The 26,408-nt window shown below is 39.6% G+C and overlaps 1 protein-coding gene across 2 annotated transcripts in view; it reads right to left on the bottom strand.

The window, feature by feature from the left end:
• Positions 1-26,408, bottom strand: part of LOC140546496 (RAS guanyl-releasing protein 2) — a 59,037-nt gene that overhangs the window by 11,228 nt on the left and 21,401 nt on the right. Inside the window, exons 1-13 of one of the 2 annotated variants that reach the window (XM_072669828.1) lie at positions 19,943-19,958; positions 17,843-17,990; positions 17,603-17,705; positions 17,209-17,265; positions 15,928-16,059; positions 14,624-14,774; positions 13,760-13,933; positions 7,551-7,667; positions 6,911-7,192; positions 2,199-2,279; positions 1,964-2,092; positions 1,609-1,724; positions 77-218 (exon numbers count right to left, since the gene is read on the bottom strand). In XM_072669828.1, the coding sequence (XP_072525929.1) occupies positions 77-218; positions 1,609-1,724; positions 1,964-2,092; positions 2,199-2,279; positions 6,911-7,192; positions 7,551-7,667; positions 13,760-13,933; positions 14,624-14,774; positions 15,928-16,059; positions 17,209-17,265; positions 17,603-17,705; positions 17,843-17,909 (1,551 nt within the window). In that variant the 5' untranslated portion in view covers positions 17,910-17,990; positions 19,943-19,958. Of the gene's footprint in view, positions 1-76; positions 219-1,608; positions 1,725-1,963; positions 2,093-2,198; positions 2,280-6,910; positions 7,193-7,550; positions 7,668-13,759; positions 13,934-14,623; positions 14,775-15,927; positions 16,060-17,208; positions 17,266-17,602; positions 17,706-17,842; positions 17,991-19,942; positions 19,959-26,408 lie in introns of those variants that run through there. The other variant, XM_072669827.1, reaches the window with a different exon arrangement.

Below are 26,408 nucleotides of genomic sequence, written 5' to 3'. Positions count from 1 at the left end.
GACTTTTGTGTATCATGTTCATTCCTAGCCTATTTACAATATACCTATGTTTGTTAAATATGCTCAAAATACTCACAAAGCCAGCACAGTGTTCACAGAAAGTGGGCTTCACGTAAGTGGTCTCGGTGAACGTATGTATGAAGCCCATCTTACAGTTGAGCAGAGAACTGGCCTTCATGAAGTAATCTATCATTTCCTCCCTGCTGATCTTTCCATCCCTGAGAGACAAAGAGAGAGAAATGTAATGGTTAATAGCATGAAGGAGAGAAACAGGATGATTGGAGTGAAAAAGGAAACAGATGGCAGGAAAAGATAACAAAAGAAACTACGAGAAAAGAATCCTAAAACATACACTGCTGACTGTAAAGCAGCCATTGCAGCCATTGCTAACCAGAAAGTAGTCAGGGCTGTCTGTAAAATCTGTGACGCTAACAGTAAAGTAGTCAAGGCTAGATGTAAAATAGTATAAAGCATTTAGTACTGAGAGTAAAAGAGCGAATACAGAACGTAAGAAGAGTCAGTAAAGAGTGTAAAGTGGGTAGAGAGGAGTTTTAAGTGAAGCTAATCGTAAAGTAGTCAAGGCTGACTGTAAAATAGCCACTGATAGCCATAAGCAGTGCTATTTGTGGGCAGTTCTATGTCTAAAGTATTCAGTGCTTACGAGAGTCCAATGCTAACTGTAAACCACTCATGGTTAGGGTAGTATTTAGTACTGAGAGTAAAAGACTGAATACTGAATATAAAAGGACTTACTACCAAGTGTAAAGTAGGTAAAGAGGGATTCTCAGTGAAGCTAACTGTAAAGTAGTCAAGGCTAGTTGTAAAATAGCCACTGATAGCCATAAGCAGTGCTACTTATGGGCAGTTCTATGTCTAAAGTATTTAGTGCTAACTAGAGTCCAGTGCTAACTGTAAACCACTCCATGGTTAGGGTAAAGCATTTAGTACTTAGAGTAAAAGACTAAATACTGAATATAAAAGGACTTACTACCAAGTGTAAAGTAGGTAGAGAGGGATTCTCAGTGAAGCTAACTGTAAAGTAGTCAAGGCTAGCTGTAAAATAGCCATTGTTAGCCATAATCAGTGCTATTTGTAGACAGTATTGTGTCTAAAGTATTCAGCGCTAACTACAGTCCAATGCTTACTGTAAACTATAGTCAGTAGTGTCAGAGACGTTATAATTGAGGAGACTGGTTGAAATATGAATGGGAGCACCAGAACAAGCCAAACACTACAAACTTTTTATTGGATTTTTGTTTGATTTTTTTAGCAATTTAAAAGATGTTTTAAGCTGTAATTTGATCTTCAGTTTGGAGTATTTCGGTCTTTCCCCATTCATAAAGATAGAAGACTGGTCTCATATGCCTGGAAATAACTGCCCTGTGGCATTGCAAAGATGGCCACAGAGTAAACAGCTAGTGTTTAGTGTGAAAGTAAGACAAGTCTGTACTGAGGGCAACGTGCAAAAATGAGCATGTAAGTAAAGGAGTTAGCAATGTGAGCAAGTAAACAGTGCCGACTGCATGAGAAAGGCATTAGCCTGACTGTAAAGAAGTCAAGAGTGTAAAGGCCAGTGGCTTAATATACAGTTGCTATTCCCACACTTACTGGTTTGTATCCAGCTCTCCAAACTTGCTGAGATATGGGAAGTTGTTCCTGATGCTCTCAAACTCCTCACGGGAAATATGACCATCTCCATCCGTGTCAAAGTTCTTGAAGACAGACTGCAAACAAGGTAACATGCCAGAATAATGAATCTAAGCAGGTGTAGTGTGATTTTATAGTTTTATTAGAATGAATAAGTAAAATAGAAATGAAATGGCTTGTTGGGAACACATAAGAAAGTCAAGACATTAACCACTTGCGTTGGTGTATTATTCAATATTATTTAATATCCCTTTGCTAAAAATCATAAAAGATGAAAAACAAAATAAACAATTGCATAAGAAAAAAATTCCCATACATCAACCATCTTTTCAATGTGTTTGGTGATGATGGCAGGATCTGCTTTAGGCTTCACCGATGCTGCCCACTCATCAATCATCGATGGTCGCTTTGGAGCTGGGCTGGGAGTGGGGCTTGAGTTCTGCCCCTATTACAATTACAAACCAAATAACCATGTTAGTAAATGAAGCAAACTTTCTCTAGTGGCAAATATTCAAGTGTCAATGTGTGATTGCTTCTTGCTTGTAACTTACAGCTGGTTTAGAGCTTCGTGGTTCCCTTTGTAGAGATAGCTGGTATATCTCATCTTCTGTATGATACTGGTCCAATGAAACCTACCCAAACACAACAATGCAATAATAAAATATTATTTAATATTTAATTCATAGACAACATTTAGTTGAAGAAGTTAAAAAATGCAAAAATGCTAAATGCATTTCTGTGTTCAGCAAAGAAGACTGAGTGAAGGGTGGATCTTTCTGGAAGTTCCTGTTACACCACATTCCACCTTAAGAATATCATACCAACAGTCAAACATGGTGGTGGTGGTAGTGTGGAGCTGCTTTGCTTGTGCAGGATCTGGACAATTTGTAATAATTAATGGAATCATAAATTCATAAACCTTTTCTCTATCAGAAAATCCTAAAGGCAAATCTAATCCCATTAGTTTGTGACCTAAAGTTCAAGCACAGCTGGGTTATGCAGCAGGACAATGATCTGAAGCAAGTGCTAGTATAGTCACCATATCTAGACGTGAATGCACAAATAATAGAGTCATCCTCAATGGAATTTCATATTTCCATATGACACAGATGCTCATGCTAATGAGTGTTCCTGGGTCTGCCCTGTTTGGAGAAAAGGTGAGCACATGGATTTATCAGCGAAGACTAATGAACAGCAACGTCTTTTGAGAATGAGCAGTTTACAGAAAAGCCCATTTGTAGAATGTGGCTGCAGTCACATAAAGGTTAATGGGTTTGTAATAAATCTATGTGTCTAATGTAGACTGGTTTCAAAAGCCACGCTTGACACACTGTAGCTATCTCTCGCTCTCTGTGGTAAAGGTACATCTGATACCATATTAAAATTATTTTACTCATGATCCACACAGAAAATGCAGTGGACTGTAAAGAATAATTTACATAATACAGTTAAGGCCTTCCTTCAATGGGTCTTTGTCAGGACAGAACTGGAGTACAAATGCTCCAGTATAGAGTATATAACATTTACTTCCTGTGTATGTAGCCAAATTCTTGAACTTAGCTGATATGTGATGATTTGTGGCACTTACTGTTGGTTATCTAGTCCTCCCATTTACTTCAGTGTGTATGTGTGTGTTAAACAGTTGGAATTCCTCAGCAAAAGAGGGAGGATAGGAATGTTGGTTTTTTGTTTTGATATGCACTGGATTTAATTCCCAGAATTGTGCTTGTGCAAATACAGTAGATTAGTCCCATGGGAACTGATAGTTAGCACCACTGATTGCTCACTAAGGGGAAAATGTGCTTGGGGAGAAACCAGAAAACAGGTACAGGAAATCTGCTGGGTTCAAAAGGTGTCATTTCAGCTGAGTCAAGCCAGTACACTTTTCCATACTCTGTTTTTTCCCTTAAACTAATACTCCCTCTGTTCCCAATCCACCAACTCTGAATTAGAGTTGCACCCTGTGGGCAAAATTGTAGAACTGTGCTATATGTGTTACAACTGCGGTAGTCATAACAAGCCCAAACGTTTTGTTTATCTATGACAGATTTACAATGTTTTATTAAAGTGCAGGCCTGCTCACAGCTCTGCTCTTTTAATGAACAGAACAAGTGTGATTGGTTCGATTGGCAGCATCGTGTTTCCATCTTTGCTGCCACTTTTAAATGAGCAAATTTAGATGAATAAAAGTTAAATTCATGGATTGTAGATTGTGTGTACACCGATGGGAGATAAATGGTTGTACATGACGAAGCAAATCAACATTTCCTTGACGGTCAGAAAATTCACCCTGATTTTGCCTCAATCAATGGCCTGACCACCTTCTCTGACGTCTTCTCTCTTTTTTGTTGCAGAAATTTTGATAAAAGCAAACAAAAGCTTGGTTTCAGTCACTGTCATTTCTAATATGCCCAGAGAGTCAATGTAGTGGCATCGCCACACTGGTGTTTTGGATGCAGGGCAGGGCAGAAGTTGTAGTTGGGTTATGCAGCAGGACAATGATCAGAATGATCCGAACCACATAAGCCTGAGATGCTTTTTTTTTACACCTTAAGGGGCAGTTCACACTGGAAAACCCTCCAATGCAGCAATTCTGCAAATAAGACAAAGGGCAAAATTCCTCCACAGTGAGGTGAAACATCACAAAGTAATCGTTATGTTTGATTGTGGTTGTTACTGCCTAGGGTTGGCACAAACAGCAATTAGGTGTTGGGGGCCAATTACTTTTTCACATGGGTGATATAGGTTATTATTATATGATTATTATTACAAATTATTATGTTATATTATATTATATTACTAAATTTAAAAGCTATATATTAACATTCATTCATTATCATCATTCACAGTGGCATCTGTCAAGGTGTGGATATATTAGTCAGCAAATAAACTTTCTTGAAGGTGATGAAGGCAGGATAACGGACAAGCATAAGAATCTGAGACATTTTGACAGTAACCAAACTGCTAGATGGGTCAGAACATCTCCAAAACATCAGGCATCATCAAAACACAAGGCAGATCTTGTGTTTTTCTGATATGCAGTGGTTGGTACCTACCAAAAGTGGTGCAAGAAAAAGTGGTAACCCACTGTGAGGGTTATGGGCACCACTGATGCAATCCATGGAGATCCTACTTTACAACTTATATGAGTTAAAGGATCTGCTACTAATGTCTTGGTGCCAGATACTACAGGGCAAATTTAGAGGTCTTGAAGAGTCTATGCCTGGATTGTTCAGGCACAAGGGCAGGCCTACTGAATATTAGGCACTTGGTGCTAATGTTATGGCTGATTGCTGTATATCATCCATAATACACAACACATTTTAGTAGAAATGTCAAAAAAAATCATTCAGATGGCAGAATAATTTGCACTGAAATTATATTGGATTTTGTAAATTGCATGCCTCAGCTTTTTAAGATTAACTTGGATGGATGAACACAAACAGTCTAATTTCAATTTGGCCCAAGCTGAGTAACAAGTTAATGCAGAGCTGCTGAAAGCTTCTTAATGTCAAAATAGTGAGGAGGCAAAGGCTGCCCTTTATTAACTTCTGCCTGAGTTATTCTGAATACCTTCTGAAGGCCAGTTCGGAGAAACACTCTCGATATTTTAAATCACATTCCGCTGCCCAATGCCCTTCTGCCTGAATACAAACATCAATCCTTTGCCTGACGTAAACAGATTTTGTTCCTCCCTCCCAACATGAGAAAATTGAATATTGATCGCCGTTCTGCAAGACTTCCTCACGCCCTTCAACTCCGCACCACAAAAAGAGTTATCTCTGACTTTCCCAGAAAATTAAGCAGCACTGGTATCTCTCATGAACACCTGGAGTAGGAAGTAAATGATCAATCTCCGGGAAAGATCCTACCGTGAAAATAGTTTCCGCTAAAGCAAAGACAAGGGGGGCAAAATACATGGTATGGTTTGTTTGTTTATTTATTGATTTATAAAATAAAACTTCACTCATGTTTGATGACTAAGTAAAAAATACCCCTTAAAAGCTACATTTACATTTTACATTACAAAAAAATATCATACATATTATTCAGTTATGGAAGCTGTTAAAAAAGCACATCATTTATATAAACCTTTTTAAATAAAGGTTTTTTTTAAAACCCTGTGGGACTCCAAAAGATATTCTATACCAAACAGTTACAATAGTGAACATACATAGGGTTCAAACAGGGCTTCAAATTTCTTGAAACTGACATTTAGAATAATTTATATAATCTTGCCCATGACGATTATTACATTTTCTTTTTATTCTGACTATTACTTTCCCCACTTTATGTATTCATGTACTGTACCCTTAAAAACATACAACAGTGTGTGCAATTATGTCCCCCGTCCAGTCTGCGACATGGAAGCAACATTGAGGAGAATTCAAACGCCAAGTCAACTGAGCACCTTGAGCAGCTTAAATAAGCATTCATTAATCATAATAAAGATAAAATGATAATCACAAGATAAAATGTTCAATTACCATGTTATTAATTTGAAGCCATGTCACTCAGCACTAGGTTTATGGGGTTAGAGCACTTTGTGAATCTGGCCCCAGATGTCAGAAGAGTTAAATGCCTCTAAAAGCTTCATCACATACAGTGATAAATACTGTATTGAAGATAACGTTTTCCAATATTTGTGTGACAGCCTGTTGATAATAAATATTTATTTTTAAAAAATATGTGCACAAACAGGTGCTAAAAAGAAAAATCTGTGTAAAAAATCTGTGAACACATATGAACAAACCTTCTCACAACAACATTTCCTACATTCATAGTGCATCAGAGATATAGAGCTGGTGCAATGGTGACATGCTGACTGCAGGTTTGGACACGTCCCTTTTTGTTTATTTTCTGAGTGAGACACATTGCATGCAATCTAAAAGTTGACTGTCTAAATGCATCATGTAAAACTAACTGTCAAAGCACTACTGCGTGAGAGTACAGCTGGGTATAGTGAGAACTGAGCCACATTTTCATTACAGCAAAGCGAATCTTTCCCCTGCCAGTCTAGCTGTCGTGGTGGTGTGTCTTCTTCAACTGTCCGCATGCAGTAAGTGTTTGCAGACTCTAATGCAAGCAGGCTAGCACTAAGTCCCAGTGAAATACAACTGACAACTGGCCTAATATTATTTTTTAATATTATCTGAAGCTTGAAGTGTGTTCGAGGCATCCTGCAATATATGCACATGCCTCGGAAAACAAACAAACAAGCAACACACCACATCCATCCACTGTAGACACTCATTTAACTCACCGTGAGTAGATTGAGCAGATCTGTATTGGCTTCTATGGTGGGTGGTGTGGTCTGTACAAGTGCAAGCTCCTGCAGGATGGCGTATAGCTGCTGGGTTTTGGCTAAGCTGACCCGCGTCTTCTCCGGGTCAGTCCAATCGGGCAAGGCCACATGCACTGCAATCAAGTCCTTCAGGTGGACGCCCAAGATGGGGAACCTAAACCCAGAACAGTCTGCGAAGCGGCGCCGGTACTGACTGTAGTTTCCACACGAGGTGACCAGTTCTATTAGATTGTTGAAAATCTGAGGGCAGGTGAGAGAGTTGAGGTGTAAAATACATTTAAAAAGGGGTACTTTACATCTACTTTAAAAGGTATTACACACCAGTTTTTGGTGCACTACAATAAAAAAAAGAATTTCAGTGGAATATAATGCAAATCTAAAGATAATGAAAATGTAACATTGATGAGCTCACCACAGTGATAGTGTCTGTACCCCAAAAAATACATTTTCGTGTCATTTGTGTATTCACATCATAAACGTTACACAAATTGTTCGAAAAAAAATAAATAACCAGCCAATGGAGTAGTGAGGAAATCTAATCTCATTGCAATCCTGGCTGATTTCGACCACACACACAACGGAGTGCTTTGGTGGGTACCTTGTTGGTGTCGTTGCTGATGTGGGCCTGTGTGTCTTTTAGCCTGGAGATGGAACTGTTACTGAGGCCTCCAACCACTGCCATTAGGGTATTAAAGTTCTGCAGCTGTAGCAGTTTCTATAGACAGAAAGGCAAAAAGAAAGACACATGTTCAGAGTGATAACAAGCCAAGAGAGATGGGAGCATATCTTAACAACCTGCTGTCGTACTAAAAACTGGCCTACAAGTTGTGGTGATTCCTTTCACAGTAACACACACAAACAAAATACACTCAGTCCACTCAAACTAAACTCCATTAGCAATCATGGCTTGGGACTGGACAGTTGTTGATTCAATCCCACTGGAAGTGTGGCCAAAAGTGAAAGAACAGACCTTTTCTCCATCTTCAGCATTCACCTAATCCCCTATTACTCCCTTTTAAAGAACGTAGGTTATCCATCTACATACAGTTATGTGAAAACGTGAAAAACCATCCACTACTGTTTGACCCACAGCTTTTCAATAGGCTTAAGATCAAGGCTGTGAAAGGCTGCTACTCTAAAACTCGAGCCATTCCTTGGTGGATATACTGGAATGTTTTGGGTCATTGTCATGTTGCATGGTCCACCTCATCTTCAGCTTCAGTCTTTATACAGATGGTCTCACATTTTCCACTCCCTCTTGCACAAAAAAGAATTCATAGTGGATTTTGTGATGAAGCATTTGTCAGGCCTTGCAGCCTTGTTGCAACATCTTCTGTCAGTGTTACTGTGCCCAAATGATTCAACTTTGGATTCAACAGCTCAAAGCACATTGTTCCAGATGTCCAGGTCCTTGTCTAGGTGTTCTATGACTGAATTTACTTTTGTCCTGATCATTTTTAAAAGGAGATACTCTAAAAGAGACATTGAGGGACATGGTTGGAGAAAAACATCTCAAAAATTGCATCTTGCTAAGATTAAGATAATTACAGTTTAGAGTGTAAGACCAGAGGGAGGAAAAGAGAAGTAGTTCAGATAAAAGAGGAGTTCACAGAAAGAAATAATAGAAATAATAATAAAAAAAATAATATTAAAAAATGGTTCAAGAAAAAATTTAGACTGAGTAGAGAAACAGAGTGGGGGGGGGGGTAATTCAGAGGAAGGAAGCTCAGGCAATAGTAAATAACAAAAAAGGAAAAGCTCACGCAGAGCACACTGATCATAGTTATCCCTTCATGGTCACAATGTATCCATCGTTTGGGTAATGGCTACTTCCAGCCTGATTATGTGCGTCATGTCACAAAGCAAAACTGGTCTCATAACCATGATGATGACTTCACTGTTCTTCTGATGCCCTCCCAGTCACCAGATCTAGATCTATTAGAACACCTCTGGGATGTGGTAGAACCGGAGATTCACGACATGAAGGTTCTCTTCTAATAAACATGAAGGAACATGGACCAGAATAATAAAAAAAAATTGTGGAATCCATGGCATTCATGACTTGGAGGGTTTCGTTTTAGTACAGTGTTCTTAATGAAATGCTAGTTACCTCATGATAACTCAAGAGATCAACTGAATAATGCTGAATAATGCTGATTATAAGTTTGTTTCTGTTCTGGCCAGAACAATTTGTTAAAGACCTGAGCCACTTTAACAAGGGTCTTGATGACCAGGGCCAGATGACTCCTAAACAGCAAAGCTTGTGTAGTGACCCTTGCCAGTGTATAGTACCTATTAGTACCCATTACAAGTGGTCAAAGGAGGGACAAACTATGCATAGTCAAGGTATTGGCTGCTCTAAAAATAATGAATTTCTCCTAAAGAGTAACTTTAAAGGAAATGGAATAAACCTTCTTAACTAAGTCATTATGGAGCATTTCTATTGGTCCACTTACTATGAAATGTTTATACAATGTTAAGAACAACTGCCAGATTTACATTTTGCGTGATAACAACGTTATTTAATTATCTACGAGCCATAAATAAAGCCTAACCCACACCCTTATTTGAGGTAAAATCACTGAAACACAGTTTTCAGTGGCCTTAATGGCTTTAATAGCTTTCAATAAGTATTTTGCAGTAAGTAAGTGCAGACCATGCTCTGAGGTGGAACGGGTGGGTGACTCTTGAATTCTTTTAGATTGGAGTCCGGGTCTGCTTTTCTGTGGTTACAAATACAACATTCAACACATGGTTGGATTGAAAAGTGGTCTATATAAAGGTTATGATGATATAGAGGTGGAGGTCAGGGCGTGGTTCTTCTCCAAAAATTAAATTATGGAATGACTCCACTTGCATTTCAATAAACAATACTTCCACCAAGTAACATAGTATGCTACTGACTGTTGCAGGAGGAAAACTACTGTGTAGTAATACTGTAACAACTGAATTTATATAATAATGAAGACATTACATAACAGCATTGTTAAAAACACTTTCCCATTGTAAACAGTTTTTGCATGGCAAATTTCCACTGCGATGATGGGGCTAATTTCCATTAGAGCCTCTATGTGATTTGCCCACACTGGGATGGAATCTCAAATGGCTCCCTACTCCCTAGGAAGTGCACCATGTAGGTATTAAAATAGCAGTGCACAGTATGCCTAACAAAGAGCACTGTATGTCTAACAAAGAGCCATTTAAGATTCAGTTCTCTGGAGCACTATCTGGGTGTACTATTTAGGGAATGGGGAGGCATTTGAGATTTGAGATTCTGATGCAGAACCTAAGACAGATCTGACCAGAGACGCTTGTTAAGTTTTTTAACATATTTAAACATATTTAATCATCTTCACTTGAACAGTATTGACAGGGTTTCCTCCTTGACCACCTTCCATAAAACTAAACATGTTCTGATGATAGATACTGTACTTTGACATCAGCTGTGGTAAGAGCTGTAGACCTGTAGATCTCGTGATGACATTTTAAGATTGTTGGAGACTTCTTCAAGCATCTTGTGATCAGCTTTTGGGCTGAACTTGATAGGAAGGCTTGATCTGGCCATGTTGTCAGTTGTAGCACTGGTAAATGATTTTGAGGAAAGTCGAACGGCTGATTTCTAAATGTTCTGAGATATCTTCAAACCCTTTGCCAGACTCATCTGCATCTACAACCTTCTCTCTGAAGGCCTCAGAAAGCTCTCTGGATCTGACCATAGTGATCTTTAACATTTACTTCACACACAGTCAAGAACAAACCAAACTAAATGACTGAGGTTTAAGTAAGACAGTCTCCCCCAGAATTCCTTTTAACCATGTTCTAATCATCGGCAGCTGATGTTCTGCACCTGACTCTAATTGTAGGCATTTTTAGTAATAATAAATGTGGGGGTAAACGTGTCCTTAGTTTTTTCTTACATTTGCATTTCTATTAACTACATTTGACACACATTTTCAGTTGTGTGTGTCTACTTATATTACCTCCATCTCCATGTAAAAATTGTGTAAAAATTAAAGAGCTGAATTACTGAGCTGTAAACCCCTTTTAAAAAGGCCTTTTCTCTCAGGTTTTCTTACAAATACACTACAAAAATGGCGAAGGCTCTGTCAGAGGCCGTCCTGTTCCATTGTTTCTCAGGCTGTATGGAATGTGGTAGTCAGAGCATGAAAGCCACAGTGTAAGTCTTTGTGAATGAGGCTCTATGGGAGACATCCTCTGCCCTTCAACCCACATACACACTGCAAAAATCAATCCAGCCCCAGCTGCGGCACCACACACACCAGACCGGTTTTACTGTGGCCAAATATCATCCTCAATGAATCCAGTACTTGTAAAAAGCACTCAGTACAACTGAGAGTAAAGTGGCTAATAACATGAGAGGCCTTTGGTGACAGAGCCTATTAATGTTACTGTGTTATTAGTGTCTCATAAAAACCAGCCAGGGAACCTGAGAGAGAATGAGAGAGTGTGAGAGAGAGAGAGAGCGACAGAGAGAAAGAGAGAGCGAGAGAGCAAAAGGGGGAAGAGAAAAACACACAGTAGGTGGTTTTTGGAGAGAGGATGAGCTCTCTTAGGAAGGAGGAGGGAAGAACGAGGGATCAGGAAGAAGCAAAGTAGGGGGTGACAGTGGCCTGCAGCGCTACTACTACAGGACACTCCACGGGCCTTAAAAAAACATATTGAGAACATCAATATTTTAACATCTCCAAACCAAACCAGGCTGGAAAGACTTACACGTTTAACTCAACACAAATAATAATGTACAAGGCCCTTGGGAAAGCAGCTTTGGGGCAGCTCTGCCTCAGCTGGACGCAGATGCTACACCTGTGCCCCGGCTGTGAGACGTGAACTTCTCCCCAAGCTCCTGGCTGGGTTGCTACTCTTGAGTCCATTGGGAGGAAAAGGGGAGGGAAGACTCACAGCATGAGGAACATATTAATAAATGATGACTTGTTGATGAAGGCTGTGATGTGATGTGTTTGTGCTTAAAAGGAGCTAAAATTTAAGATATAAATGATTAATGGTCAAAAATCTAACATACTCCAGTAGTTAAGGTGAAGAAGCAGCGCTTAACAGATATGACATGGTAATCATGACAGCGATAAGCCATAACATGAACACCACTGACATTGATATATATACAGTGGCTTCATCTGTCAATGGGTGGATATATTAGGCAGCAAGTGAACAGTCAGTTATTGAACGTGCTGAAGATGAAGAAGGTAGGATGTGTAAGAGTGCAAGAGTAAGAATCTGAGACACTCTGACAACTGTGAAAGCTAGGTCAGAACATCTAAACATCAGGCAGGTCTTGTGAGGAGTTCCTGGTATGCAGTGGTCAGTACGCTGGTCACAATCAAATCTGGGGACGTGCTGCTTTCCATCAGCAGCCAGAGTCAGGGAGAGCACTCCCAGGAGTGGGTTGACAGCACTCCTAGCGTGATGTTGGTCAGCACAGCCTTGGCTGTTAGCTGTTGTATCAGAGCTGGGGCAGTGGCTGGCTTCACATGTGTCAGAAGAGACGTGCTAATCTTCACCCTCCTAGTGTTGGGGCATTGTTAGTGTTGGGGGGATTGGGTAACTGGTCTTCCGAATTGGGTAGAAAATGGGGGTGCTTCCTTTGAACGGGCAACAAGATCATGGGCACCTAAGCTTCCTTGATGAGATCCATGGAGGCCCCACCTCGCAACTAATACCAGGTTCACACTTCACAATTTTAGCCCTGATTTTCGAGTAGTTGAATGGTTTTGGGGACTGCCAGCAAAGGTCTCAGGTCTGAGGCAAATCAGCGTTCGTTCAGCGCTGGCTCGGCCATTATGTATGAACTGCTGAAAGGTGCAATCTGAGAGCTCGTCAAGTGATCTGCAATGTCCCCAAGGTCCCCCAAAAAAATCTAGCAGGTTTAATACCTGCACCTGTTGGCAGTGGGGGAGGAGAAAGCTGAGGGTAGTCATACAACATCATCAAGCATGGCTACAAGAAAATTCCTCGTCTGCTTGGACCCAAGAAATGGAGGAACATTTGGTTGAACTTCGGCAGAAGTACAAATTGTTGTGTCTAGTGATCTGCCCATGTGTCTTAATCCATTTTCACATCCATTCTCTCTCTTCTGCACACAAACATCTTGTATCGCTTGTTTGTTACGACCATTAATTTTCTCACATCATCTTTATTGTGTGTTTTTGACCAAACGTGTTTTTAGAGAGTAGACAGACTCTTTGTGGGTTCCTTCTGGTGAAAGATCTTGTACTTCATGACCCTGTGTCATGTAATGTGTAAACTACAACTCTGACAGATTTCTACACTACAAGACAACAAGCTGTGAAGAGTACAACAATCTGACAACTCTGAAAGAGGTCTTATGAAGTCCATGCCACAAAATCTGTTGGGGTGGCCTACTCAGTATTTAGACAGCCGATGCACTAGCCCAGAACGAAGGACTGTCATTGCTGCAGGGCCCATAGAGCAGAGAGGGTAGAGGCCTTGCTCAAGGACCCAACAGTGGCAGCTCAGCGAACCCACAACCAACATATGATTATCAGATTCCCATTTTTATTATTTTATTTTTATCATTTTGGAGCATTTCTATTGGTCCATCATTAAAAATATTGACCCAATGTAAAATGTGACCAGAATCACATTTAAACACATGAAAACTATTAAAAAATTATATCAACAGTAAATAAAACATTTAAACTTAACAGTTAAACCATTCTTAATTTGGTTTTAATTTAATCTTAATCAACATTAATTTTGGTGTTTACGCTCATGTGACCTATAAACCAGAGTTATGCAAATCAAGCTAACCTGCGCAACGCGTATGAAGTGAGTTACGACAGCGGCTCTTTGCTGGGCTGTCGGCTTGCTAAGCACCATTAGCTGGATCCATTGGGAGACGCTGTTAAAGAGGGTGATGAAACGCTCCAGGATGGGGTTATCCACTGTGCAGCCATGTCTGACAAAGCTGTGGTAATCCTGAAACTGCAGCAACAGATAGAACAAGAAAGGCAGAGTTTAGACCAAATTAAACTTCTGTAGTGCAAAATCACACTGTTTCTCCAATAAAATGACAATGCAATGATAAAAACAAAATTTCTTCCCGCTAAACGTAGTTGTACACACAGCAACCCTTCTTATACAAACAAATGTGGCATTAGTCCAGTCCTCTTCTCAACAAGGCCAGAGGTTCAACAAGTGTCAACAAGGGTGTGGTTAGTGTGGCGCAACAGACAACACCACAACCTGCCACTGAGCTACCATACCTTGTGGGAGACTGGGGTTCGATTCCCAGTCTGGGTGACTATGCTGCGCTACACCAATAAGAGTCCTTGGGCAAGACTCCTAACACTACACTGACCCACCTCTGTAATACGAGTAATCCTGTAAGTCGCTCTGGATAAGAGCCGTAAATATAAACAAGTGCTGAATGATGGTGTAGAAGGCTAAGCTGATGCATTCAGCCTGAAAGTGCACTGGATCTAATGGAAAGATTAGCTGGAGGAGGATGACCAACAGGACCAACATGGGTCCAATAGCCAGAATAAATATCCAGAAATCTATCAAATAGATACATTTGGCAGAGAAGAAAAAGTGAAGCGTTCATGGAAAGAGACTGAAGCCACAGGTAAAGATAATACAAATAATCAAGAGCTATGATACGCAAACACACACCAGTATCTTGCAGAAGGACTTGTACTCCAGGTAGGTAAGATGTTCAGCCAGTTCAGAGGAGTCCAGATGATCAAAGAGAAGAGACATTTTCCTCTTCTTCGACATCGACGGAACACGCTGGGTCACCTGACGCTTCCATTTATATGACGGCCTATAAGGGACAGGAAACATCATAGAGAACTGTAAGAAAAACAGTAGATCGCAGATCATGCACAAAGCATTCTGCTGCATGACGCAATGCTAAAAACACAACACTTACAGACAGCCACATAATCTGATCAGATAAAAGCATTCGACCTGTGCTATTGTATCTGCAAACTCCAAGGCTTATTACACACTAAGGCATATTACACAGTAACTACAGGGACGTCTGTACAAACTAATGGGGCTGTTTTTTGGTAAGAGAAGTTTGCAATATCACATTCAGCCTGCCGGCGGACCATAGGCTGTTTAAGGGGTTAAAAATATATGTTCAGAAAAAAGGTTTTTAATAATGTGGAACTGCAGATTAAAACATAAGGTAAAATGAAAATAGGAAACAAAAATACAAAAGATAACAGCTGTGAAGTAATTCAATAATTTAATAAATTACATAAATAATGTAACTGTGATAATATTAACCATAAAAGTATGTTTATTTAGAGAAATCATAAAACATTATATTATAATAATTATATTAACTGTAGAATGAGAAGTAAGGTGGTAGCAAATGTAAATTTGCTAAATACAAAAAATAATAGCTATAAACTTAAATACATTTAATACATGATAGTCATTATTAAAACATTACAAAGGTGATAATATCAACAATAATATTAATAATATGGAACTGAAGAATTTAAAGTACGGTCATATGAAAAGCAAAATAAAAATACAAAGCATTAGTGCTATAAACAAAAAAAAAATTATAAATGGCAAAAGTAACATGGAAAAGTAATAATATTAGCAATAATATTATTCATATGGAACTGTAGAATTTAAAGTGAGGTCATATAAAAAGAAAGGTTACATCTATTAAGTAATACAATCATTTAATAAAGTGAAAAGTAACAAAAACAAGCAATAATATTAGTGATCAAAGTAAGTAAAATGTCTTTAGATGCATTCATCTTAAAATTAAGCTGATTAAGCTTCTCTAATCTCAACTGGTAAATTGGTAAATTCCAATTTTGGTGCCTCCCCTCCTCCTATTAATGTTCTGTTCCTTAAGTAAACTCACAGAGCTGGATCTCAAAACCACCTGTAACCATTTAAAGACTTAATGAATTTGTGTAAGCATAATAAAGTGTGTGTGTGTTACTTACACACTCTCTATGTCGATGAGTTGACTGTCCCGTTTGTTACCCTCCGTGTTGAGTTGCTCCCTCAAATCTCTAATCTGTTCAGCTAAAGCAGGATTAAGATTAAATTCTACAGGAAACTCTGCGATCCAGTACCTACGGAGACAGATTTAGGGAGGGAGGGAGAGAGAGAGAGAGAGAGAGAGAGAGAGAGAGAGAGAGAGATTATGAGTGAACTGATGAAACTCCTCTAATGCAGTAATGTGTAACCATTTCTGGAAGCCAGAGAGAGACGGGCAGACAGATGATGTGATAAAAGTAAGACAGATAAGAAAGTAGAGCACAAAGTAGGAGATGGGAAAAGAAAGAGGAAAAGGGAGAAGAGACTTTTTAGCCAAAGTAACATATAACCTGTTTTTGAGGGCAGAGAGAGAGAGGGAGACAGAGACGGGAGGCAAAAAGCAATACATAAGTGAGAAAAAGGAGAGACAGATGGACGAGAGCGGCCTAAAAAATGAAAAATCAACCAAATATAAAAGGAGAAAGAGTGCAGAGAGGGGAACAGATAGATGAGTGAGAAAGGAAGTAATAAGAGATTTCCATGCTGTACCTTCAGATATCTAAGAGACGGGGCCGAGCATTCATTCCCACTGACTAATTATGAACTGATTCTTCATAATTAAATATGTGATTTTAAAGTACTGCAGATATTGGTAATATACTCAGACGTGCATGTTCTGACTTATTGTTGGTGTGAAGCTGTGAAGATCTGAATTAAAAAGCTGCTTATTTGGGCAGTAAGTGTTTACTTCCTCAGTAAAACACTGATATTAGAATAAACAGTAATAATATTCATACAGAAAGTTGTGGTTTTCCATCACTGTGTTCATTAAAACATCTCCAAAGCTCTCCTCATGGAGTCTAGTATTATTTATAGTGATCATCCAACACCTGGTTTGGTAGATCAGAACTTAATGATGGTAAATCAGGTGAGCTGCTGCTGCAAGAATTGAACACATCCACACTGTGCTGGCTGATAGGGGTGTCCAGGAAAACCAACCTTTGTTCTTTAAAGTTTCTACAAGCCAAACACTCTTATTGCTGATATACATGGTTTTAAATGGTAAAACATCTGCACAGTACTGTATAAATGCAAAAAACGTGTCTATAGATTTAAGGTTTTTCGCTTTTTGACATAATCTGAATGCTGCAAAAAAGTTTTACACTGGCCATTTAAAGTTAAGAAGGATTTCCCTCCTGTAGTACTGTACTGTCAAACTGGCCAAGTCTAAAGTTAGCTCTTACTTGACTAGATGACAGATTTTGCTCCGGAGCTCCGCTGTGCAGGCCTCCTCCTGAGATCTGCCGTTAAATTAAGAATCATTAACATCCATTCTGCATCTACACACACATATATACATATATAATATATATATATATATATATATATATATATATATATATATATATATATATATATATATTGCTGCTGTCCTTTTTTAGGTTTCTCCATGGTTTGAACTCTAGAGCTGCTCTGTACACTGTGTAATAGTAATAATGTAATACTGAATAAATGGACCAATAGAAATGCTATAAATTGCTAGGAATTCATTCTTATTTTATGATGACTTCCATTCAAAGCTAGCTTCTCCTGTAAAGTAAACATTTTTGCAGGTAAGTCTTTATTAGAGAAGGATACTTGAGCAGTAGTTTCTTGGCCAGATCAGTGGAGGGCAGGTACCAGGGGTGCATCATTAGAAACATCCGGACCAAAGACGAGTCCTTTAATTTCCCTGTGTCATCTAGAGAAAAGCACACAGAACACTAGAGAAATGGCTTTAACAGATGTCTGAAGGAAAGCAGAATCTGAAGGCCTCAAGTAATAAAATTAGCAAATACAACAAAATGAAAAAAACTTGTGGTGTGTGAATAAACTGACCAAAAGCTTGGATGCAGGCGTCCACCAGTTCATCCACCGTGGCTGACTCCATTGGTAGCGAATCCATCTCTCCTTTGTTACTCTGTCTTTCCACCCACCTTCTCAGCTCTGTATGTTCCTCCACTCCACGTATTTCACTTTTGAAACCCTGGAAAGGGGAAGAAAGCAGAATGAATGGCTTTTTCATGAATATTCATGACAATATTCATTGCTTGTCTTGTGTTTAACCAAGAATGTCTGACCTTATGCTTTTACAGCTGACACAATTATCCTTCTTTATTACAGTAGTAAAACTCCTCATAACTTAACAAAGCAGATCCAGAAAGTGTGATCTCCTTTATTATTCCTGTAAAGGCCTATAAAGCTGTCACTGCACAAGATTTTGAGTTTTGAACTTTTGTATGCTTGTATGTTGTATTCATATAGAGCATGCAATCAGTGCAATATACAGAAATACATTAAGTGAGGTCAAGGCACTGGAGCTGAGGAAGCTTCGAACCTCCCACATACAGTCAACATAAGGGCCTATTTGACTTAGAATGAGTGCAAAATAAAGAAGTGATGCTGTTAATTTAGGTAAGGAGTTGGTAGCACTGGTAGGTTAAAAAGCCTTCTTTAAAAAGGGAAAATCTGTTAAACCTACCCCAATAGAAAACTACTTCACTGAGTCTCAAATGAGAACCAGAAGGAAGAATAATAAGTAAACTCTATCAAATATTTTTATCTATAAACCTAGATGAACCCAGAAATGAACACCGGTATATACTAAAATATGTTTGGAACCAAACTTAGTTTAATCATTAGACACTTTCGAACTCCAGAAATTGTGTCAAAGCTGGGCACAACACACACTAGTTCATGTTGAAGACGTTGTGGAGCACAAATAGGAAATCATACTCATATATTCTGGCTATGCCCTAAGCTACAGACCTTTGTTTCAACAGAATATTTTACAAGATCCTATAGGAGTGATCCCTAAAAGTGTAGATGGAAGATCTAAGAAATACCTCTTAGGAATATTACTCACAGTAGCTTTGAAGTGTAGCACAATTAAATGGATGACACCAGACCCTCTACAAATAACCTATGGATCCAAAAGGTGTTTACCAAATGGAGCAAATAACCTATTCAGTGTTGATGTATTTGTGACCAGAATCAATCAAATAAATGCATTTTCATCATCATAAATATTCAAACCAAGCATAATTCTACATCAAGGCAGGCAATCATACTTTACATCAAGGCAGGCAATAGTACTTTATAGCAACCCCTCCATACTTGATGGCAACGGTCAAAAGCCGATCACTACTAAGAGCCCTTCGAGTGTGGCTGGGCTTGACCCGCCATCCTTTAAGACATTTTTCTGTCCCGGGTGTCTTAACAACAAAGTCGCTCGCTGTCTTCAAACACCGACTGAAGACCCACCTCTTCCAAGAGTACTTGGGCGAAGTGTAGAGCCAAGTATTGTGTCTCCATACTGACTTCTGTATTTAGCAGTATCTGAACTTAGAGGTATCTTTTGGATCCTAGCCTTTACAAACTAGCTAAGGGTATTTTCTGAGTAAACAGTGACGCACTTCTGTAAATCACTTTGGATAAGAGCATCTGCTAAATACCTTAAATGTAAATGTAATGTAAACGCAATGACCACCAGACTATCAGTATATTTGTCCAGTGGTGTGTGGTTCTGCAGTGTATTCACCATCACTTACTACTTTCCTATGGTATGCACCTACACTACAGGAATACCACTACAGCGTCACACCTGTTCTCTGTTCCTGGCTGTTCTTGTCCCGCCTGTCTGTTTGTTTTGTTTCACCATGTGCTCTTAAGCACATGGCACTGTTTGTTTCTTCTTTGCCTAGCCCTGCCTGTCCATTAGTGTTCCCACCTGTGCTCTCTTTGTAACCACGCCCCCTTGTTACTCCCAGGTGCTCCTTGTTAATCCTTCCTATAAGAACCCCTTTGTTTCACCCTTCCTTTGTCTGGTCTTGTGCATGTTCATGTGGATGTATGTTCATGTCAGTCTGTGTCTTAGTAAGTTATGTTCGCTTAATCTGTACTTGTTGTTGTTTTGTATTCCTTGTCTTAATAAAATACCTGCGTTTACGTCTGCCTCCGCCTCCAAGCTCCACCACACTGTGACATAAAGGGTTTTAATATGCAACCTGTGAACACGATGCTGTAGTTTTCAGTGACAAAGATAAGATCATCTCAAAGATTTGAACCACAAAACACCTAATCAAGCTCATGTGGCAATCTGAAACTAGCCAAGGCCAAGCGTATGTATGTGTGACCACCCTGTTTGAATGCAAGTGTTTGAACATTGAGCTTTGGTTTCTTTTTTCATTTCAACACAACCTGCTGAGATTTTCCTATAAACCACATGCCCACCCCTGGAATGTTTGCTACTATTGTAATCACGCCCCCTTGGTACTCCCAGGTAATTCCATAGCAAATGAAACATCTATCATGTTCTACTAACTGGCACATTAGGAGACCTGATATATGAGCATAAAAGACATTCGTTTTAATGATTATATTTGATTCTGTAATACAATTAAATAACATAAAGTTGGATGGGCAAGATCCACAGATCTCTTACAACATAATTTGAATCTGGCAGTTGTTCTTTACATTGGAGATGTACACATTCCATGTGCATCAATAGAAATGCTCCAAAACTATTTGGACTAAAATCTTCATACACTGACTTTCATTACAACTTCTGAAAGTTGTTTTTCTCCTCCTGTAAAGCTGCCAGGACATAAACAATATTATTAATCCATTTTTAGTATGTGGTGGTGAATCATCTACCACCTTTGGTATCTTCCAGTTCCTGCTTGTTTCAGGAGCTTTTTTGTCTTCAGACTTGAAAAAAGTAGGCAAAATGTTACTCAGTGAGGTTTAGGCTGGGTGACTGACTTTGCTCATCAAGAGCTTTTCACAGTTTTTGGCCCTGAAAAAACTCAGAACAGAGCTGTTTTGGGCACTGTCCAGGTGTCAGGTCAAGGTAGAGTGTTGTGTCTGCATCTTCTGGCTGGACCTGAACAGTAAAAAGGGTTCCCTTCAGTTCAGAACTCACCATATTGCTGTGACAAGATGAGTGAAGATAAATGAGTCAGTTCCACTGGCAGGCAGATATGCAAACATTAGGTGGCTTGTTTTGGATCGTGAGCAGTTCCTTTTTCCTCCACTGTGTCCTCTTTTTTATTACACTGGTAGAGGTTAATCTTTATTCCATCTGTCCATCTGTGACAGGCTTTCTTAACCAACTGGTTTGGTTAACTTTCTGTTTTTGAGGTTTTAACGGTGCTTTGCTTTGAATGGTAATAATACATCTATAATACATCTTTGAACAATGCCATAGTTTTCTTTTGTTAGCATCTCGTTAGGCCAGCCCAGCCCAGCCCAGCTATCCTTTGTTGGTTAGCTTTCTCTGCTATAATTGCAATTCCAATAGTAAGTAAATCACCCTTTTGCTGTTATGACCTGCTGTAAAAATCATAGATAGCCAGACACTAGCTTCTGGCAGTATTCCTAAGGAATCTAAAGCCTAAAACACAATTTCATTCCACTGTGAAAAAAGCCACTTGACTTGACTTGACCAGATGGGCAATGACCTCCAGTTCACTACTGAAACCTTCAACCATCTTGGGTTTGCATGCTGCAACCACCTTAGATTTTCAATGAGGTTTAAGTCAGTCGACTGAGATGGCCACTCCACAATTTTCTAGAACTTCCTCTGAAACCAAGTCTTGGTGGACTCTGAGGTATGGTTGGGATGTTGTACCTAAATTAGCTAAGCTTTGCTCAAGAACAGAACAATAGAAAATAAACTGCACTGTGTGGACAGCTGCACCTTCTTCACCTGAACAGAATCTGTTACTCCCAATTAAATCCACTCATTCGTAGCTCCCCCTAGCACTAGCAATGCTCCTGACACTAGGGTAGTTAAGGACTTATCACATCTCTCCTCCAATATATGCAAAGCCAGCCACTGCCTCTTTTCAAACTGCATCGCGAAGCAGCCAACTCTCTGAGGAAAGAGCCCAAGCCACTGCTTTACCGCACCAGCTAACAGGCACCCGTGCCGGCCAACATCGCTTCAAGGGTGATGAGAGGAGAGAGCATCATCTTCCCATTGTGCTCTCTCTGGCTCTGGCTGCTGATGGCAAAGCAGCATAGCTCAGGAATCAAACCTGTGACCTCCAAGCCATAGCGGCACTTGGAGCTCCTTTGTTCATTTTAAAAGACCTGTCTTATTTTATCTTGAATATATGAATTACTTTTGTTATTTAAAAAAGCTAAAGTATGTATTATCCAATTCCTCAGTGGGTATAATCGGTGGAATACTTTATTACTAAAATAATCAATAGCTACAGCCCTAGATGAAATCATATGCCACAGTCAACAAACCCCTAACCAGGTATTTGATGTGTTTTATCTCAAGCACACTTGATGCAACTGATGAAGCCCTTGATTTGCCACCTGATTTGCAAATGTGATTCTATTCAGAGGGGTGAATCATTCTGAGACTGCAGTGGTCATTAAAAGTGTCATTTTGTGTTGATATTGGAGAAAGCCTTTTATATATTAGTGGTGTTGAGCTATTGAAATACTTCTTGTTTGACTGGTTTATTGGAAACAGCTGAAAGTTTGTACACTGTGCCAGTAAACCTAATTTGCCATGGGGTTGAATCATTTTCATTGCAACTGTATAGTGCCCATAACTCTCCAGTCTGGAGCCAAGACAGAACACAACTTGTGTCACTGCCAAATATTAATTATTTTTGCATACATAATGTATAAACAAAGCAAAAATGACTCGTTCATGGCCCATGTGAGACCACCCTGTGAGGACAGATACATTTGACAGCTTCAGCAGGTCTGAGCTGGCCATGGCTTGTGTTAATCGGAAAGCACATTCGCCTGCATAGACAGAATAACTGACACACTGTCATCAACCCCTTCTAGCGAAGAAACCACAATGTACCATTTCCTGCTGCAGATACAAAGTCATTATTCAGGCTCCCGCTCTGTGTCTGCATTGGAGAAACACAGGCACACACACACACACACACACACACACACACACACATACACACACACACACACACACACACAGATGCATCATGCTCTGTCTGACTTTTGTGTTAGTAAGTTGCAGGGCAGGAAACCATGGCAAAACACACACACACACACACACACACACACACAAATATATATATATATATATATATATATATATATATATATATACACCAGCAGCATGTCAAAAAAACTTACAGCATCAAAGAAAACCTAAACAATTGATGCTGATGTGTTATCTAGCTTTTAACAAATCGGTTCACCAAACATTTCCAGCTTACAGCAGAGCTACATTTTAATGGATGCTCAACTGATTGACCACTGTTGGTTTCAGGCAGCTCACTTGTCAGACAGTGTGGTATAAGAGTTGCTAGAAACTAAATGTGGTTATGTGGTCATCAGACATCAGACACACACACACACACACAAATGAAAATGCATTAACATGCATTCCAGCCAACATTATTTAACAATCCTCTCGCCACTTCATTAGTTCTTCTTCCTTGGAGAAGGTACCTTGGTAGGTACCATGCATTGTATCTGACCCAGTCGTCTAGACATCACAATCTGGCTTTTGTTAAAGTAGCTCAGAGGAGTCAATGCTTTGAACGATCAGATCTTTTATGGCGGCAATATATAAATATACACACACACATATATATATATATATACAAAATATCTAGATTGATAGATATATAGATAGAATGAGAGAGAGCATACTAAGTCATACTAAATGACACACACACACACACATGCATTTACACATTTGCACCATAGACACATCTCCTCCTCACACTGCACCATCTTTTTATGGCTCTTCTTTGTGTGGTGATGGAAAGAAGGCACTGCAGTAGTGTGTATGTGTGTGTGTGTGTGTGTATGTGTGTGTGTGTGTGTGTGTGTCTGTGTGTATAACAAAGCCCCCTTCCCTTACTGTCTCTGTGCTGCAGAGAGGTGGGCGGACACACTCAATTACAGCCCTCAGAATGAGAGAGAGAGGGATAAAAGACAGAAAGAGGAGAGAGAGAGACACTAAGAGAAAGACAAGGAGAGAGAGAGAGAGAGAGAGAGAGAGAGAGAAAGGGAGAGAGGGAGAGAGAGCAAGGGAACAATCAAAAAGCAGCAGTGTATCAGTAATCAATGATGGACTGGCTTGTGGAGTGTACTACTCGTACCTTTAATCATTATCCCTCTCATTAACACCTACAACTAACATGTCAGAGCCCTGCGTGTTCAGGAACATGTTCAGCAAACCAACACCCATTTTAATAAAAACATTTACCATAGTATTGCCTGTTTGTCATGGCAAGAAGCCATTCTACCACCACTGACCGGATATTCCCACTACAGTGACACTGGAACTGTAGTGTTTGAGGCGCTGGTGCGTCAGGTATAGTGGTGCAGCTGGGATTGAGCACTAGCAATACTGACTGGCCTTCTACCTGATTTGTCACTTACTTGCCAGCCTTGTTGGTACATCAAGTCAAGTCAAGTCAAGTCAAGTGGGTTTTATTGTCATTTCAACTACATACAGAGTACACAGTGAAACGAAACAACGTTCCTCCAGGACCATGGTGCAACATAGACAGTGCATACAAGACACAAGTGCAACACAAACAAACAAGTGCGGACAAACAACACAACACAGTACAGACAGAGGATAATAAATAATTGCTACATGCTGTAGCTGCACAGTTAGATGTATTAAAAACCCCCAGCAACCAGAGCTGTGTTCAAAACCCTGATGATGATATGTATATCAGTAGAATGAAGGCCATACAGATATTAAAATACGGCTGAGTGAATGAGGTGAGCACTCTTTACTCACTGCTGTCAAGACAGTTGAGAACTGGGTACCGAAGCTGGTTTCACTTTCCCTGCAGACTCACTGAGCACTGTCTGTGCTTCCGCCTTTCTGGTTAAAAGTGCAGAAAGGACACTTCTCTACATCATACCTAACCAGCACAGCAGAGTGAATTACACCTACGATACAGTTAGTTGGAGCTGTATTTCCACTATATGCACAAAAGTATTGGGACACCTGCTCATTTATTGTTTCTTCCAAAATGGGTATTAATAGGTATTAAAATTAGCAAAGGTTTCTATTGTCCAAGGATGGTTTCCTACTAGATTCTGGACCGCATATTGCTGTGAGGATTTGATTGCATGTAGCGACAAGAGCTTTAGTTAGGTCAGGATGCTGGATGATCACCACCCCGCCTCATCCCCCAACTCTTCCCAAAAGTACTGAATGGATTCATGGATTCATGAAAAGGGGTGTCCACAAACTTTTGGACATATAGAGTACCTTGGCATAACTGACTAATGATAATTTGGTACACAGACGCCACAATCTGAGAACCTTAACACTTATCAGAAGAAGATAGTATTCTTGATTCATTATATTCACTGAGGCTGAAATTAGGCTAAAAGCTAACGCTACCTGATTGACTTCACCATGTTTTCTCTCCGTCGTCTGTACTTTCCAAACCTGTACCTCAGCTAGCTTCACTACCAAACTAGAGCTAAAAACCCATTACAAGGGAAGGCACTGGCTAATTGTTCTTCCAGCAAGACTCAAGAAAGCCAAACCTGGAGAAGGGAGATGGTGCTAGGCTAAAAGCTAGCAGGACTACATTTTCTTCTGCTTGTTAAACACATCCCAATGCAAGGAACACAGCAAGACTAGAAAGTCTAGACTGGAAATACATCCAAAAAAATAGAGCCAGTGTTTTTCTTACAGTGTTAAAACTAGGCTATAGTTGTTGTGGCTCCTGTGAGCCACTGCAGTGCCGTAAATCAGCCAATAAAAGCAGAGCTGTACAAGGAAACTCTGTGTTTTTATTGAGGCAAAAGAACAGGGTTGTAAATAGGCTTTTAAGCCATATGTAAGGTTTGTTGTTGCACTTGCACTTACTATTTCTACATGAAAGAATTGAAAGACTCAATAAATGCGTTATTTTGTTCATAAATATGTCACTAATTTCTTCATCTTTATTTATTTATTCGTTATGAAAATACTGTAAATACTGTAGCCCTAACTGCAAAGTACACCACACCCTGTGTCTGACACCCTTACATCACATTCACACATACCACAATGGCACTAGCACGTCAGTGTCACTGCTCTGCTAAGAATGGTCCAGCATGCAAATGATAGAGTGGTGGTCTTCTCCACTGAGTTATAGTGTATCAGATCACTAAACGCTGCAAAATTCATTGTACACCTGATGTTTCTGATAGAATCTGCCTGTCAGTGTTGGTACAAAGATAATGTAAAAAAATCTAAGGGGTACATGTGCAGAAAAAAAGGGTTCTTTATGTCAACAGAAAGAGCTCTAGCATAGAGCAGAAGCAGAAGATCGAGTAGATTTCTCAGGCCTAAAGACTGATAGCAGGTCTCTCAGACAGCTAACTGCGTTTGTGCTCAAATGTCTGTTCATATGCAGCTGAAACAGTCCTTAATTTCTAAAAA

This window comes from Salminus brasiliensis, chromosome 24, assembly GCF_030463535.1.
Source record: "Salminus brasiliensis chromosome 24, fSalBra1.hap2, whole genome shotgun sequence".
NCBI classification, from domain to species: Eukaryota; Metazoa; Chordata; class Actinopteri; order Characiformes; family Bryconidae; genus Salminus; species Salminus brasiliensis.
The sequence above is the reverse complement of the archived record's forward strand: the minus strand, read 5'-3'. Positions and strand labels throughout refer to the sequence as shown.